The sequence below is a fragment of the Stylophora pistillata genome, chromosome 14 (assembly GCF_964205215.1).
Source record: "Stylophora pistillata chromosome 14, jaStyPist1.2, whole genome shotgun sequence".
Taxonomy (NCBI): domain Eukaryota; kingdom Metazoa; phylum Cnidaria; class Anthozoa; order Scleractinia; family Pocilloporidae; genus Stylophora; species Stylophora pistillata.
The window spans coordinates 16,657,366-16,672,378 of NC_142532.1; the positions used below are offsets into that span (position 1 = coordinate 16,657,366).

The following is a 15,013-nucleotide window of genomic DNA, read 5'->3' on the forward strand; positions in this document are numbered from 1 at the left end:
ATTACCTGTCAATCATTCACACAAAAGTATGCAATCAACAGGAGAACGCGTTTTTATCAGGATAAATGGATCTTGTGGTTTCAGCGAAGTAAAAATTAAACTTTTGACAGATAAAAACAAAAGATATCAAATAAATTCAGTTTTAAAAAAATTAGAAATTAACATTTTCCCAGCGTGTTAGAGCGTTACGCAACACCGAAAATTACAGAAAATGCGACAAACCGCTTAGCGATCGAGTGTTCTCATAACAGAAGAATTTGACAAGCATGCAATTTAAAACTCCCTAGGGACTCTTGAGGGCTCCTCCCAAATACTTAAACAATTCAGAAGAAACAATGAGGAGCAAAATGAACGCATTTTCTGTCTGCTAAGTTAGCTGGGCAGGATGGAAAATACTTTTGTTTCCATTCTTGATCATTTCTCTGGTATTAAATGAAATTTTCCATAATGAACGTTTGTAGGTATTATCAGTAGACGTGGGAAGGTTCGATGAAGGAAAACGACGGGGGTAGGGTGGGGTTGCGTGTGAATTTCCAAGATTGAGTTATCCGGTGGAGAAATGATAAGAAAAACCTTACAAAAGAACGATACAATTCTGCGTTCTAGTGGTGCTTCTAAATAGGTCATTCACTCTCAATGACTGAATTACTTTGTCCTTACAAGACAAAGAGGTCTACAAAATAACACAAGTGCGGGCTGAACATACAGTGCCCTGCCTCCCCCGGCTGCACAATGAAGTCAAAGCTTTCAGAGCGATATATTGTGACTGTTATCGGTCTCGCTGTTAAGCATCAATATGCAATGAAAGCCTTTTTCCCTTAAATACAAAACAACTTATATAAAAGCATTACGCGATAATTTCGTCAAATGTATTTTTGATTTGCTTGATTACACATCATCTAAATTAAAAGATTGAAAGTAACTGTAACCCCCAATTAGAAGTAATTTTGAATGAAAGATCGCTGGCCCGTCACACTTTTTCAGACGTGTGCGTGAATTGAAAACACATTTCAGTTGGAAAGTCGATGGGCTGTTATAAAACTTAGCTTTTACTTCCTGAAATCGCGAAAGCAGATCAGTACTTCAAAGCAGTCAAATTTCACAGGATTACGGTCTTGGAACGAGACCGATCAATAAAAAGAAAAAGCATTGAAAACAATTCCTTCTCAATTTGATGGAAACAGCAAATTTCAAATATTTGTTTGGAATTTTTTTTTTTTTTTTTAAATAACAAGTTGTTAGTTGACGATAGTTAAAATTTGCAAAGCTTGGGGAGGGCAAAAATCCAAAGCGACGAATTTTGAAAAAGCTAGAGTATTGCTATTTATTCGCTTATATGACTATGTCATTTATTCAATTATTCTTTACTTAATTGATATATTTGTTTATTATAATATTACCATTTAACAACACTGAAAAATACTTAGAGGCTTAAGTAGTGTTGCGCTGGCGTTATTTCAAATTTTTTCTGTCCAAACATAAAGCAAAAAAAATACTTCCAGAATTGCCTGAAATATGCGTTAACATGTTCAATATTTCTTTTCACTTAGGCATGAGCGGTTCTATAATTTAAGAACAATTTCCACTTTATCGTCATAACATATTGCATTCGACAAGAAAAGCCTATATCACTGAGAAATATTTCTTTTTTTTTTCACCTCTCTTTCCAGTCCCAATTTGCGTTCAGTCGGGATAGTCTCGATTACCTGCCGCTGCACGGGAACCGGAGCCCGCGCTCCTCCCCTCGGGTCTCTAGTCGGGGAGGAACAAAAAAGATCGAACTCGAGAGGACGGCGGAAATCGAGCCTAGAATCGGACGAGATTAAGGAGTTATAGCAAAACCGAAGAAATTACTCACGAGATGAATAACTGAAAAAGGTATGGTTATATAAGTGGGAATGAAAATTATTCATAGATAATTAACCGAGTAGAATCTCGTGCGTGATGAACGACAGGAAAAGAGTAGGTTTTACGCCCTTCCATTACTTTCCGCCCCCCCCCCCCCCGCACCTATGCCATTATCCGTACAACGTTTCGGGTTCCAATGGAGAAAGGGTTTTTCAACGGGCTTCAAATGAACTTAGACTAATTTCTGGATTGAATAAACGTCTTTGTCTGAAAACTTCCGCTCTGCGATTTCATTTGTGGGAAGTTCGATTTAGGGCACGCAGGGTGGTTCGACCACCATTAAAATTGAAGAGTCTTGTGAGCTATGTCTTCTGCATGACTACGAAAAGTGGGTAATGAAAGCACAGGGGGCCCACACAAGCGGCGTGTCTGGTCGTTTGTTCGAAATATAAAGAAATGTATGGGAGAATATTGAAGAGTCGTAATGTCGTAAACTTATATCAAGGAATGTCTATGTTAAGGCTCAAAATAAATGTAAACCTACCTCACTTGTTGTGCATTGTCGTTTCTGTGGTTCTAAATGGCGAATTTGAGCGATTTGGTAGATTTTGCGTTGACTGTTACTTTGCAGTAACAGTAAAGTAACTGTCAACGCAAAATCTACCAAATCGCTCAAATTCGCCATTTAGAACCACAGAAACACAATACACAACAAGTGAGGTAGGTTTACATTTATTTTGAGCCTTAACATAGACATTCCTTGATATAAGTTTACGACATTACGACTCTTCAATAATCTCCCATACATTTCTTTATATTTCGAACAAACGACCAGACACGCCGCTTGTGTGGGCCCGCCCTGTGATAAAAGGATTGACACCATGTTTGCAATTTTTTACTGGGGCTGGGTGGAGCTCCCAGCTCTTACCTTTTTCGTTTCGGACTTGAGACGATGGAAGGAATACCTGGAGTAAGCACAGACCACACACGCGAATCTGCATCCAGCGTAAACCGTTCTATATCGTTCTTTATTTATTCCATTGACCGGTCCTTTCCTTAGAGAAAGATTACGGAATTTCAGCCAGTTTGAAGAGGCGGAAGTGACGAAACCGGAAGTCGCCCAAGAATAGCATGTGGACACGTATCGGAACTCCCTCCTGAGTTTCTGTAGTATTTTTAAGTTTGTTTTACAAAACAGGGAAAATCGCTAACCGAAACAAAAAAGAATGAGAGCTTGTCGTCTCCACCGGAATATCAGCGAGGAAATTGTGGCGAGTGATTTTCTTCACGGTGTAGAATCTAACAGTAAAACTTTTGTTTATTAAACGCTTTTTTTGTTTACTTTTTTTTAAGCTTCGCACGGGTACCGTCATTTCACTAATGCCTTTGAACGGAAATTACGTATATCTTACGTTCATTTTGCTCACTTGACGATTTTTCACGAGTTATCTTTAATATTCTCCTGGTTACGTCGATACTTTCCTTTAACCCTTTTCTTCCTTAAATCAGTATGCATACGGTACTCTCCCCATACTGTTCTCTATACATTTCCTGAGAAGCTGACAAGGAGAATTTGCTTATCAATCAGGAGTTTCTATAGTTTTTGCACACTTTCATTCTTCTTTTGACCTTGATGTGTGATTCAGGGGTTACGCTATAAGAAGAAATTAAATGCTAGTAATTATTGGTGGTAATATTATGGAAAAGTTAGGAGCTAAGTAAAACTAAGGGCCAAAATTTTTCAATTTCAATTTTGCTTCTTCAAAAGAGGATTTATTGAGAATTAACTTATAATCATATCATTTAAAACTATTTTTATCAGTCTTGAAATATTGAAAACTGTTCCCAGGCTCCTTTCTTCAAAACCTGCTTTCCCTACTTCAAGATTACAATTCTTTAGTAACTTAATATACTCTAAGAGTGTAATTTATGTAATACCTTACTTTGTAAAAGTTTTTATTCTACATAACATTTTTAATAATCCCAGACCATTCTGTGACCTCACGAGCTTTGCTCCTCAGTGCAATTATCTACTAAACGCGTGGAGCTACACGCCTTCCGCGCGCTTTCACGCGCGTGTAGATGCAGTAGCATACGTGAGCGTTACTGAATGTGAGCCAGAAAATTGACTCGAGACTATCTGGTAAGCTTTTTTCGCAAAAATAAAATAAATACTATAAGGAAAGTTTCCTTAACCGCCGCTCAATTGGGAGAGCGCCGGACTGCTGTGCGGGAGGTCGAGAGTTCAATACCGGCCGGACCAACACTCAGGGTCTTAAAAAATTAACTGAGAAGAATATGCTTCCTTTCTTTAACATCAAGAAATGGTTAGATATTCTAGTCTTCTCGGATAGGGACGAATAAATGGAGGTCCCGTCTCCTGCAGGGTTAGGGGCAGGAGACGTTAATTTCCCACGCACGAGATTACTGTGTGATGGATGTCCTCCCCTGGGGTGGGTTGGGTGGAAAACAGGACCCCCGTTGATACCAGTGTTTACTACACTGAAGGGGCTATCCTGTATAAATATAGATGTCTGTCTGTCTGTCTGTCTTTCGCGGTTTGACTGTTCTGAATGGCCTTTCTTTTCTTTAAAGAAGACCCTTCAAGGAAAATTTTAAAGTCGTGCAATAAAACTTCGTAAAAAAGAAGATGAAAAAAAGGACAAATTTGTGGTTTCTCAACATTTTCCTGTAAGCAAACTCGAAAGTCTCAATGTCGAGAACTGGAGCCAGTTTTATTTGTAATGTTTCGGCTTGGCCGAAAACAATATCGGAGGCTTGCGGGTTTGACGACAATCTTTGGATGCATTGTTCTCAAACTCTACGGAAGACGGAAAGCGTCGTCGTTATTTCGCCACTTTTCGTGGCCAGTGCGCCACATTCGGGTATTCAGTGCATCACGTCAACACTGGCTTCGGGTCATGGCGAGTCTTATGCCACCAGATTATAATCAACATGAAGATAAAAAAGAGCACTCTTCTTAACATTGTTTTGATGTCCTTTGTGATGAGGGCATTTGCCAGCACGCCGGAGACTTTATGAATTTCGTGGCTTATACAGACGAACACGTACGTGGTTAGAATGACATTGAGTAAGGGCTGGTCTGGAATGAGCACTAATACTCCTTTAGTGTCACGCGCAAGCCAGATATGGTACTGTGCTATAAACAACTGAAACAACCAGAAAGTATATATTGTTAGCTACGTTGATCATGGTCTCCTGGGCAGTACACCGTACACCACGAGCTGGGGTCTGGCACTAACGACGATAGCCCTTCATTATCAGCGCCAGACCCCTTTCCAACTAATCGCAAACTTATCCTATAAAGGAGTTTGGTGACCTGCCCAAAAGCAACACACAGCGAACGAAGAACAGCAAAATGTCCAAATGTAACTTCTAGCCGTCTGTTTTCAGCGATCTGTATCTCAAAGCGAAAACGTTTGCGTTAACTATCAACAGCACATCACTTTTGATTTTTCAATAGAGTTTAAGACTATGAACGGATTATAAAAGAAAATTAAGAAATTTCAATGGAAGCAAATATGAATTCTACTGTCGCAATTTAAACAGCAAAAAATGTATAATAACCAGAGTGACTAACCTCGAGAGAAATATTTCCAACCCAGGAGAAAAATTTACTGAATTTTGACCGGAACGGACCGGGAACATTTCTAAGGAACACGAAGGCTATAATCTGAAAAAAAAAAAAAAAGAAAAAAAAAGAGAGAGAGAGAGAGAGGATGAAAGAGAACAGTTAAGAGTATAAACTTTTACTGGCAATAAGTCCCTTACTCGATTGTTAGCTGAGTTGTTAGAGCACTGCCGGCACCGGTATCGCAGCTCATGGGTTCAAATCCTATACAGGCCTGAATTTTTTTCAGGCCTTATTTTCATTATTACTACTACTTTAGTAGTGTTTATTACTACGAGGATCGCTTTCATATGCATTTCTTAATGCCGCAGTGCACATTTATGATTTTCATATATTGTAAGTCTTTGATTCGTCACTTGACGGGTTTAATACAAACCAACGTAATGACCAGCTCCCAGTGTCCCGTTGTTCGGTGTGGGAACTGACTGGCCCATTCATCACCGTTCTTTTAGCTTAATTCATTGGTCATCTTCCTCTAATTTGACGAGTGGTATGTGTTCGAAACAGCCGTCTTCGAAGCCGGGACGAAGCATAAGGCCAACGACTTTGAAGAGTAAGATCTCCTCGATGTCAACGATCAAAACGCGTCAATTTTGGCCTTACAGCTACATCCTTTGGAAAGTGCTATATAGAAATACCCTGTGTATGTGTATTATTCCTGCAACCAACGTCATTTAGCGCTCTGGCCACGCAATACGTCCCACATTTGCAAACGTGTCTTCACAGTTTTCTACGTCACAGCCATGTAACATGATCGTTTTGGCCGCGCGATTTATTTGACACTTTTTGGTCGCCAAATTGTACTTTCAATGCGTAAAAAAATGGTCGAGGAGAACGTGCTGAGCGTTTAGGTCTATCGTCTCAGACTTAGAATAAGACTATCAACCAGAAAACGCAAAAAAAAAAAAAAAAAAAATTGGTGTCATAGGCACTGTAAGACACTCATAGAAATGTTTCATTTTTCCAGCACAGAAACGCTTGCTACGCCGATGAGTTTGGGGTGAAATATAAGGTTAACAAAAGGAGAATTACAAGGAAAAATTATCTGTACTCACAGGTATAAATGATACTGTCGAATGAGTCTGATTGCATGAAACTTTAGAAGAGCAGGAGAATGCCTGAATAATATACACCTGCAACCAAAAGGTGGTTAATTACTTCACGCTCAAATCTCAATAAGTTCCATGCATCACAAGTTAGCTAAAAGATCTGAGAAAAAAAAGCCCGCTTTCAATAACTAAACGAGCATTCCATAACTAAGGATAACCTGCTGTTCACAACGGTTCATCAAGCCTGAACGTATTCCCGTTTCATATAGGAACCCATGAGCGTCAGGCCCCTAAAGATGAAGTGTCTCTAGCCTGCTTGCAGGCGGTAGTTTGTGTTTTCAAGCGCGAGCTCGAGATTCAGCGAGGCGAATACTCGGTCACCATATTGGACGGGTGGAAGATCTGGGACAAGTGACAAGGCAACGGGGAGGGGGGAAGGGAAGAAAAAGCTAAAGAAGTGCTCCTTTTCTGGATAGGCAAAGATACTTCGCAAGGAGAGCAAGTTCTCCTGGGAAGGAGTTTAAATGAGGTGAAACCCAAACACGAGAGTCTGCTTGCAGGCTCAACAGACCGCGGTAAGAGGCTTTACGGGCAACGGTAGACCGCCTGCAACCGGTGGGGTATTAGCAACTACACGAGTACAATGTCTCGGCCCTGTGTAGAAGCTACCGTTTTCCCGCGGTTGGCCGGTGTTGTACTTCTTCCTGCATTTGGGACGGATTACACTGTTCCCGCGCTTGGAAGCGACTACGACTGTTCCCGCGCTTTTGCGCGATGGTGCTTATTTCCCGCCTTTTTGTACGGATCATATTTTACTTTGAGCTTTCGATCAGTTTTACTTTCTCTCTCGCTTTAGACAAATGGTACATCTTAACCCGCCGAGTTTCACACAATTTATTTTCACAAATTAGGAGGCCTTTACTCCCCTTTCAGCGGTTACTTTTGGTTAGTCAGTTACTGCGACTGAAAACACGAAACGGACACATGTTCATCTTACCATTATCGCCACAACAGCAAAGACCAGACAGAAAATGCCAACAGGTCTGGAGAAGAGAGTTCTCTTGTTGTTATCGTCGAACATTTTAAGATATTTACCTGAGCAGTAAAGAAATGCTACTACCATTCCAAAAAGCGTAGCCTGGAAGGAATAAAGGGAAATGATTAATTCTGCAATCACCCTAACCTTAGCTTAACCTAAATAAAGGCTGATAGTTTCTAAAGAAACTGTTTGGGGCTGCTTCGGTTGGGGTAACGAAATAATTTGAGTATATCAACAAAGTTGAAATGGTAAATTGGCCACCGTTACGATTATAAAAGCTGACGTTTCGAGCGTTAGCCCTTCGTCGGAGCGTTAGCCCGGCCTTCGTCGTTAGCCCTTCGAGCGTTAGCCCTTCGTCTTAACCTAGATACTTTCACAACTCTACTCAGCCTATTTCTCACAAGGAAGCAGATTACTCTATGCAGTTAATATATCATTAACATAATTTTAGCGAGTACTAAATTCTGGTGACGGCAAACTTCTTTATGAAAGCCTCTTGCCAAATGTAATACCACATTCAGTAAAAGGTGTTTGTTCTATGGGCCCGCGAAGATCTAGCGTGAAACCTCCAACCATTTCTTGCTAAACTGAATTTCCCTGCTCTGGTTAAATCCCCGGCGTTAGAAAAAGGATATGAATATACAGTCTCGAAAAATCACGTGAAAAGCTTAGGTCAATTCTTCATGAGGAACCGAGATCTACTTATCCGTATTCATAATCTTCTCAGAGAAAACAAATGCATGACAAGTGAATTCATTTGACACTACTAGGTTTCGCGGAATCTTCCATAGTAATCGATAAGTCTTCCATTCCTACTATGACCGGTTCGAGAGCGAATTACTCCGAAGACGTTTCCGTTCATCCTTCATCTCAATTCGTAGAATTCTCGTAAGTTACATAGAATCCAACAAAGAGTTTTTTACTCACATATCTATCCAGCCATGACCGAAACCACCACTCGCGAACACTATCATTCTCATCAATGAACAATTCTTTAATGGCCCATTGAGAAAATATCCATTGGCATAATGTCTAGGAGGTAAAAAAAGAAGTCATTCACATGATGTTGGACATGAATGCCGTAAAATAGCCTATTGGAGCAAAAATTCAACTGAGTGTCGAAAGTAGCCTGTTCCACGTGTTCGTCAGTAAAACGAAGGGCGATGGTAGCAGTAGTTCCAATAATGCGCTGGCTTTCATTCAAACCCCTGCCTGAGGGAGTGGCATCTTCATCAGTAAAATCTCTCGGCCCTGAGTAGAAGCTACCGTTTTCCCGCGCTTGGCCGGTGTTGCGCTTCCTCCCTCGTTTGGGACGGGTTACACTTTTCCCGCGCTTGGAAGCGACTGCGATTGTTCCCACGCTTTTGCGTTTTTCTCGCCTTTTGGACTGATCATATTTTTCTTTGTGCCTTGGATCGGTGTTACTTTTTCTCCCGCTGTAGACAAATGGTAAAACGCTTCAACACTCCCCCCCCCCCCCCCGTAAAAGGCGAGACCAGCGACCGTGAGTTTCTGGTAGATCTTTCCTTCTGAGCTATCTGCTTGCAAAAGTGACCTCTTTACCGTTAAACTTCTCCATATTAAGAGATAAAACACGCATATTCTGTTGAAAACACTTGACAGTTCTGCTTCGAATTCACTACCCAGCCCAGGCAATTTCGAATTCCTCACCCCCGCGGGTACAGAGGACATTCAGTTGCCCGTGAGTTTCCCGGGTGGGGGAGGGCTTGTCGAGACTTCGAATTGCTCAGCGCATAATCTCATGGCCTTTACAGTTATATCGTGCTTAAAATGATAAGGAGAATTCAGTGTGGGTGTACCGCAGTCAGTTGACTTACTGGTGAACTCCAGATCATAGAAATAGCACCAAACAGGAACAGAAACTTGACCAATATAACAACATAATGCTTCTGCTTATCTGCCGAGAAAATTGCTGGCGTTTAACATAAACGTAACCAGCAGAACTAAAAAATATCTCAAAATCAAGACATTACCAAAAGCATTAACTGATCTGAAACACGGAACTCCATCTTGATAGCAAATTCTTACTGATTAACCCTTAAGAACCTGAGATCAATGTGTATCTACTTCACACTGTTCTCTATACATTTCCAATGGCATTGACAAGGAGAATTTGTTTAACAATCAAGAGCTTCTTTCGTTGGTGATCATTTCCTTTATTCTCCTGACCTTAATTCTTGATTCAGGGGTGATATTGTAAGGAGAAATTAGATGCCAGTCACTCTTAAGTAAAGCGAGCAGATTTTCGACAAGACCCGTGACACGATGAAAAGATAAAATGAGGGATATTGTTTGATTAAACATAAAATTCCCAGAATTATCTTTCTACGAACCCTATGGCAAACAGAAAGGAGAATCGAGGTTGAGATGTGGCAGAGAAAGAGCGGCCCGTTGTGCAAGTGTCTCTTTAGGGCGTGTTAACGTTACAAACTTGCAATCGTTTATTCGACCGGCCGTGTTTGTCCCCTCTCCTTCCACTTAACCGTTGCCCACCCCCTTGGTATAATTTTTTTCTCTCCCCAGCCTTCCGCTGCTGTAAAAATCAAAGATGGCAGCTAAACTTTCACCAAGACACTACCTACTCTGTAGGCTAGTGCCAAAAAGGATTGATACCAATTTAAAGAGGAGAGGAGAATCATTACAGAGAGACTCTGACCAGAAGATATCGTTCTCACCTTTGACATGAACAACAGTGACTCTGGGCCACAAAGCCATCACAGCATAAACTACTCCAAACCAAAAGGTTACTAGTGGAACAAAGTAATAGAACTGATAGGGGCGACCCATAATTAAACAGAGAACAGCTACAAGAATATTCATGCGAGTGATCACCTGAAACGAGATCAAACAAACCATTACGGTGTAGGCTAAACATGTCTGATATACTAACCCGCGCGTGGACGTGAGGCGAGAAACCTGGGTCGAGTACACCAATTCGAGGCTAGCTGGTGAAAATATTTTTGTGGAAAAATGAAAATTCAAGAAACACTATCTACTTCGAAAAACTGCGAAATTTACCTATCCCCCATCGCACGACTATACATATATATATATATATATCTATATACACTGCACTGATGAGGTCCAGAAGGCCGAAACGGTACTGTCTGCAGTTTTATATATGTATATATTTTTTTATATATATATATATATATATATATATATATATATATATATATATTGTGGTAGGAAAAAGACAAGTAAACTACAAGTTCATCCCTACAAGCCTGTTTCGTGGTCGCCCACTCATCAGGGGATTTGAAATCCCCTGATGAGTGGGCGACCACGAAACAGGCTTGTAGGGATGAACTTGTAGTTTACTTGTCTTTTTCCTACCACAATATATACTTCGCTCTACTTCTATGTATTGAGCACTGTTCTACGAAAATCAAGTCACACTTTATATATATATATATATATATATATCTTATTAATAGAAAGTTAAAAAAAATATATATATATATTTTAAATATATATATATATATATATATGTATATATTTAAAAAAAATCTAAGATATTTATTCTGTATTACTTTTAATTGCTTGTTTGATGTTGTATTAATGACGTAATTGAAAGAATGCTTTGGTCACTACTAGGAATAAAATGGTTCAATGACCACACGCATGAGTTCTCTGGAGCTCAGTTGGTAAAGCAACCGTGCGCGAAATCGATAACTGGCGTTCCACTTCTCAGGGGGAATTCAGTATTTCTTCTTTGTAACGTTTTAACGTAAATTATTACCTGACAAAACCGGTACAGGCCAAAATCTCCTTTATTCCAAAAGTACGAGAAATGCCCATAGCCAGAAAGGAAAAGATACGAAGCTACGAGAAGTCTTATAAAGACGTAAATTGGAAGCACCTGTAGTTAGAATGAAGGGAAATTAAAGGTAAATGAAAGTGATGCGGTAATCCGCTACAATACTGACATTGACGTTACAATGAACTTAGCTAACATTTTCCTTGTGTTTGTTTGCAATAAGGGTCAATCTCCTACATCCACACCCATATTCGCTTGTGTTGGGTTGATTCTTGGCATTTTGCTGTTTCTCTAGCTTACCAAATTGATATTTTGCAGTTTCTCTCGCGTTGAACGTAATTTTCGTACGTGGTGGAAGACAACTCCAATTTCTATGGAGCGAGAATTACCCTGTTTATCCACATCCCGAATATCCGGTCTCCCGAATATCCGGTATCCCGCATCCTTAAATTCGACCCTATTCGCGGGGGTTTAAAAGGGACGCTCGAACCCAGTGAAGAGGGACTAGAACACATGCGGAAAGAGAGACAGGCATGGCGACAGGCACGTCAAATTCCACCTTATAGTAGAGCGCGAGACACGCATACGCGTGCGAGAGACGCGTGGCGACGGGGACGTCACCTCGCACCTTAGACATTAACGTAGGACGCGAGGCACGCATGCATACGAAGAGAGACAGCACCTCGTAGCAGGGCGGGAGACACGAGTGTATGCGCGCGATACACGTGGCGATAGGTGCGGATTAATACAGAACGTTTTAAGAATAGTTATTTTAATAGAATAAGGTTTAAATACAACTTGGCTATGTTTTATTTGATTTTATATAATTATTGTAAATGATCTATATACCTTTACTCCCAGTAACGTTTTTTATGTATTTTAACGAGCGAAATAAAGACGTTTCATTCATTCATTCATTCATTTTTTCATTCATTCATTTTTTCATTCATTCATTTTTTTATTCATTCATTCATTCATTCATTCATTCATTTGGCACCTTTTTGTTCTTCGTCCATTTCAGAAAAAAAATAGTGTGTATCTATCAACTAAATCATTACCGAGCTTTACTATTTACCTTGCTTGCCCCAATGTAATGATACAAAAGTATGATCAATTGCATCCACCCCCTCCACTCATTTGTCTGATCTCTGTTTAAAAAAACAGTCTGTAAAAACAAATTTGGCGAGCAAATTACTGAGCGTAAATGATCATACATAGCCTGAAAATGTTGTGATTTAATTAATAATTCTCCCTTGTCCGGGTATTCATTTCTTCAGCAATTGGTGAAGAGAATTCGGTCTAACATCACGTCAACACCTTCCAGCTGATCCGTATAACTATTCTCAATATCTACTCGCTGGATAATGTATCTTTAGAAATTGAAAAGAGATGTGACATTTTAATCACAAAACAAACCTGTTGAGCTGGTGTCCAGGTCCATGCACCAAGTGCTAAGAAAACAAGCAGCACCAAGATAAACACCAAATGACTGTACTCCTTCTGTTCTTTGAAAAAAAGGTTTGTCCTGTAGATTCAACGGAAAAACATTCAATTTTCAAATGAACAACATAGATTTGTGTCCGCATTAAAAAAAAATTGAGCTGAGCACTGGACGGGACAGTTATCACTAATAATAATAATAATAATAATAATAATAATATTAACAAAGAATTAGTAATACACAGGTAAAAACGAACGATATAAAATCCCGACGTTTCGGCGACTTCATGACGCCATTATCAAGGGTACAAATGAAAATAAAATTAACAAAAGCGAGTTCAAGAGTTACAACTAATTTGCATAGGGGAGGTAGCTACACAAATACTTTAGCACGGATAGAATCCGTTTGCAAGTTCAAACTCGGTGTTAATTGTTTGATGTAAAGCATCTCGTTGACAAGACAATCGAATTTGTTCATGCACTTCTTGAGAACTTTGAAACAGCTAAGAAGGTCCTCAGGGACAGCACCTGCGTGGTCGTTGTCGTAGTGCTTGCGTACTGAAGATGACGTACTCTTATGGCTATCCACGCGGGCATATAAATGCCCACGTGTGTAACCAACATAGCTCCCTGTATCGCACAGGTTACATTTAAATTGGTACACTACGCACTGTTGATTTACCAGCTGTGGTTTGGTTTCACATTCTTTAAGGTCTTGGCCAATTTTCCGACTGACAAATACGGGCTGGATTGTGGTTTGGAGCTTAATGGTAAGGTCTTTCAACTGCGTCTTAACAATGTTAGCGGAGTCTTGGTCCTTGAAGGGTATGACTACTCGGGTTACATCATTTTTCGCCAATCTTCCCAACGCCTGCAATGGCTGCTGGTCAGCAATTCTCAAGTTAACAAAGGTGTTAATGGCGGAGTTGATAAGGTGGTGAGGGTAGTCCAAACGTGAGAATAAATTCTTCAAGCGCTCACACTCCTCAGAAAAATAAAGCCATGAAGAGGACAAACGGTATGCGCGATCGAGCATAGTTGTTAATGATGTAACCCGAGTAGTCATACCCTTCAAGGACCAAGACTCTGCTAACACTGTTAAGACACAGTTGAAAGACCTTAGCAGTAAGCTCCAAACCACAATCCAGCCCGTATTTGTCAGTCGGAAAACTGGCCAAGACCTTAAAGAATGTGAAACCAAACCACAGCTGGTTAATCAACAGTGCGTAGTGTACCAATTTAAAGGTAACCTGTGCGATACAGGGAGCTATGTTGGTTACACACGTGGGCATTTATATGCCCGCGTGGATAGCCATAAGAGTACGTCATCTTCAGTACGCAAGCACTACGACAACGACCACGCAGGTGCTGTCCCTGAGGACCTTCTTAGCTGTTTCAAAGTTCTCAAGAAGTGCATGAACAAATTCGATTGTCTTGTCAACGAGATGCTTTACATCAAACAATTAACACCGAGTTTGAACTTGCAAACGGATTCTATCCGTGCTAAAGTATTTGTGTAGCTACCTTCCCTATGCAAATTAGTTGTAACTCTTGAACTCGCATTTGTTAATTCTATTTTCATTTGTACCCTTGATAATGGCGTCATGAAGTCGCCGAAACGTCGGGATTTTATAATAATAATAATAATAATAATAATAATAATAATAATAATAATAGCAATAATAATAATAGCAATAATAATAATAGCAATGTTAATATTTTGTATTGTAGAAGATTTTATGGAAATTATTGCTAAATAAAGGAGATTATTATTTAAAAATAATAATAATAATAATCAAACAACAAACATATGAAATACATATATTTGAACTGCGGTTATGAAACGTATATGTGCACGATCCTTCGCAGTAAAGCACTATTTAAGCAATAGTGGTACGGGTATCACTAGTATCAATAAGCTACGGGTTTATGTGGAATTAATTTGATGGCCCGCTCTCAGTTGGCTTGTTAGCTCAATTGGTAGAGCGCTGCACTAGTATCGCAGAGGTCAGTGGTTCGAATCCCGTACTAGTATCAATAAGCTACGGGTTTATGTCGAATTAATTTGATGGCCCGCTCTCAGTTGGCTTGTTAGCTCAATTGGTAGAGCGCTGCACTAGTATCGCAGAGGTCAGTGGTTCGAATCCCGTACAGGCTTGAATTTTTTTCAGGTCTGATTTTCACTATTGCTTAAATAGTGCTTT

The 15,013-nt window shown here is 40.0% G+C and overlaps 1 protein-coding gene across 3 annotated transcripts in view; it reads right to left on the reverse strand.

Moving 5' to 3' along the window:
- Positions 1-3,599: 3,599 nt before the first annotated feature.
- The window catches only part of LOC111332105 (N-acetylneuraminate (7)9-O-acetyltransferase), a 29,078-nt gene continuing 17,664 nt past the window's right edge, over positions 3,600-15,013 (reverse strand). For 2 of the 3 annotated variants that reach the window (XM_088744556.1, XM_088744558.1), the window contains 10 exons: positions 12,786-12,894; positions 12,445-12,534; positions 11,352-11,471; positions 10,285-10,441; positions 9,427-9,506; positions 8,516-8,620; positions 7,547-7,687; positions 6,556-6,633; positions 5,450-5,542; positions 3,600-5,018 (listed from right to left, as the gene is read on the reverse strand). In XM_088744556.1, the coding sequence (XP_088600682.1) occupies positions 4,746-5,018; positions 5,450-5,542; positions 6,556-6,633; positions 7,547-7,687; positions 8,516-8,620; positions 9,427-9,506; positions 10,285-10,441; positions 11,352-11,471; positions 12,445-12,534; positions 12,786-12,894 (1,246 nt within the window). In that variant the 3' untranslated portion in view covers positions 3,600-4,745. Of the gene's footprint in view, positions 5,019-5,449; positions 5,543-6,555; positions 6,634-7,546; positions 7,688-8,515; positions 8,621-9,426; positions 9,507-10,284; positions 10,442-10,499; positions 10,555-11,351; positions 11,472-12,444; positions 12,535-12,785; positions 12,895-15,013 lie in introns of all 3 variants that reach the window. The other variant, XM_088744557.1, reaches the window with a different exon arrangement.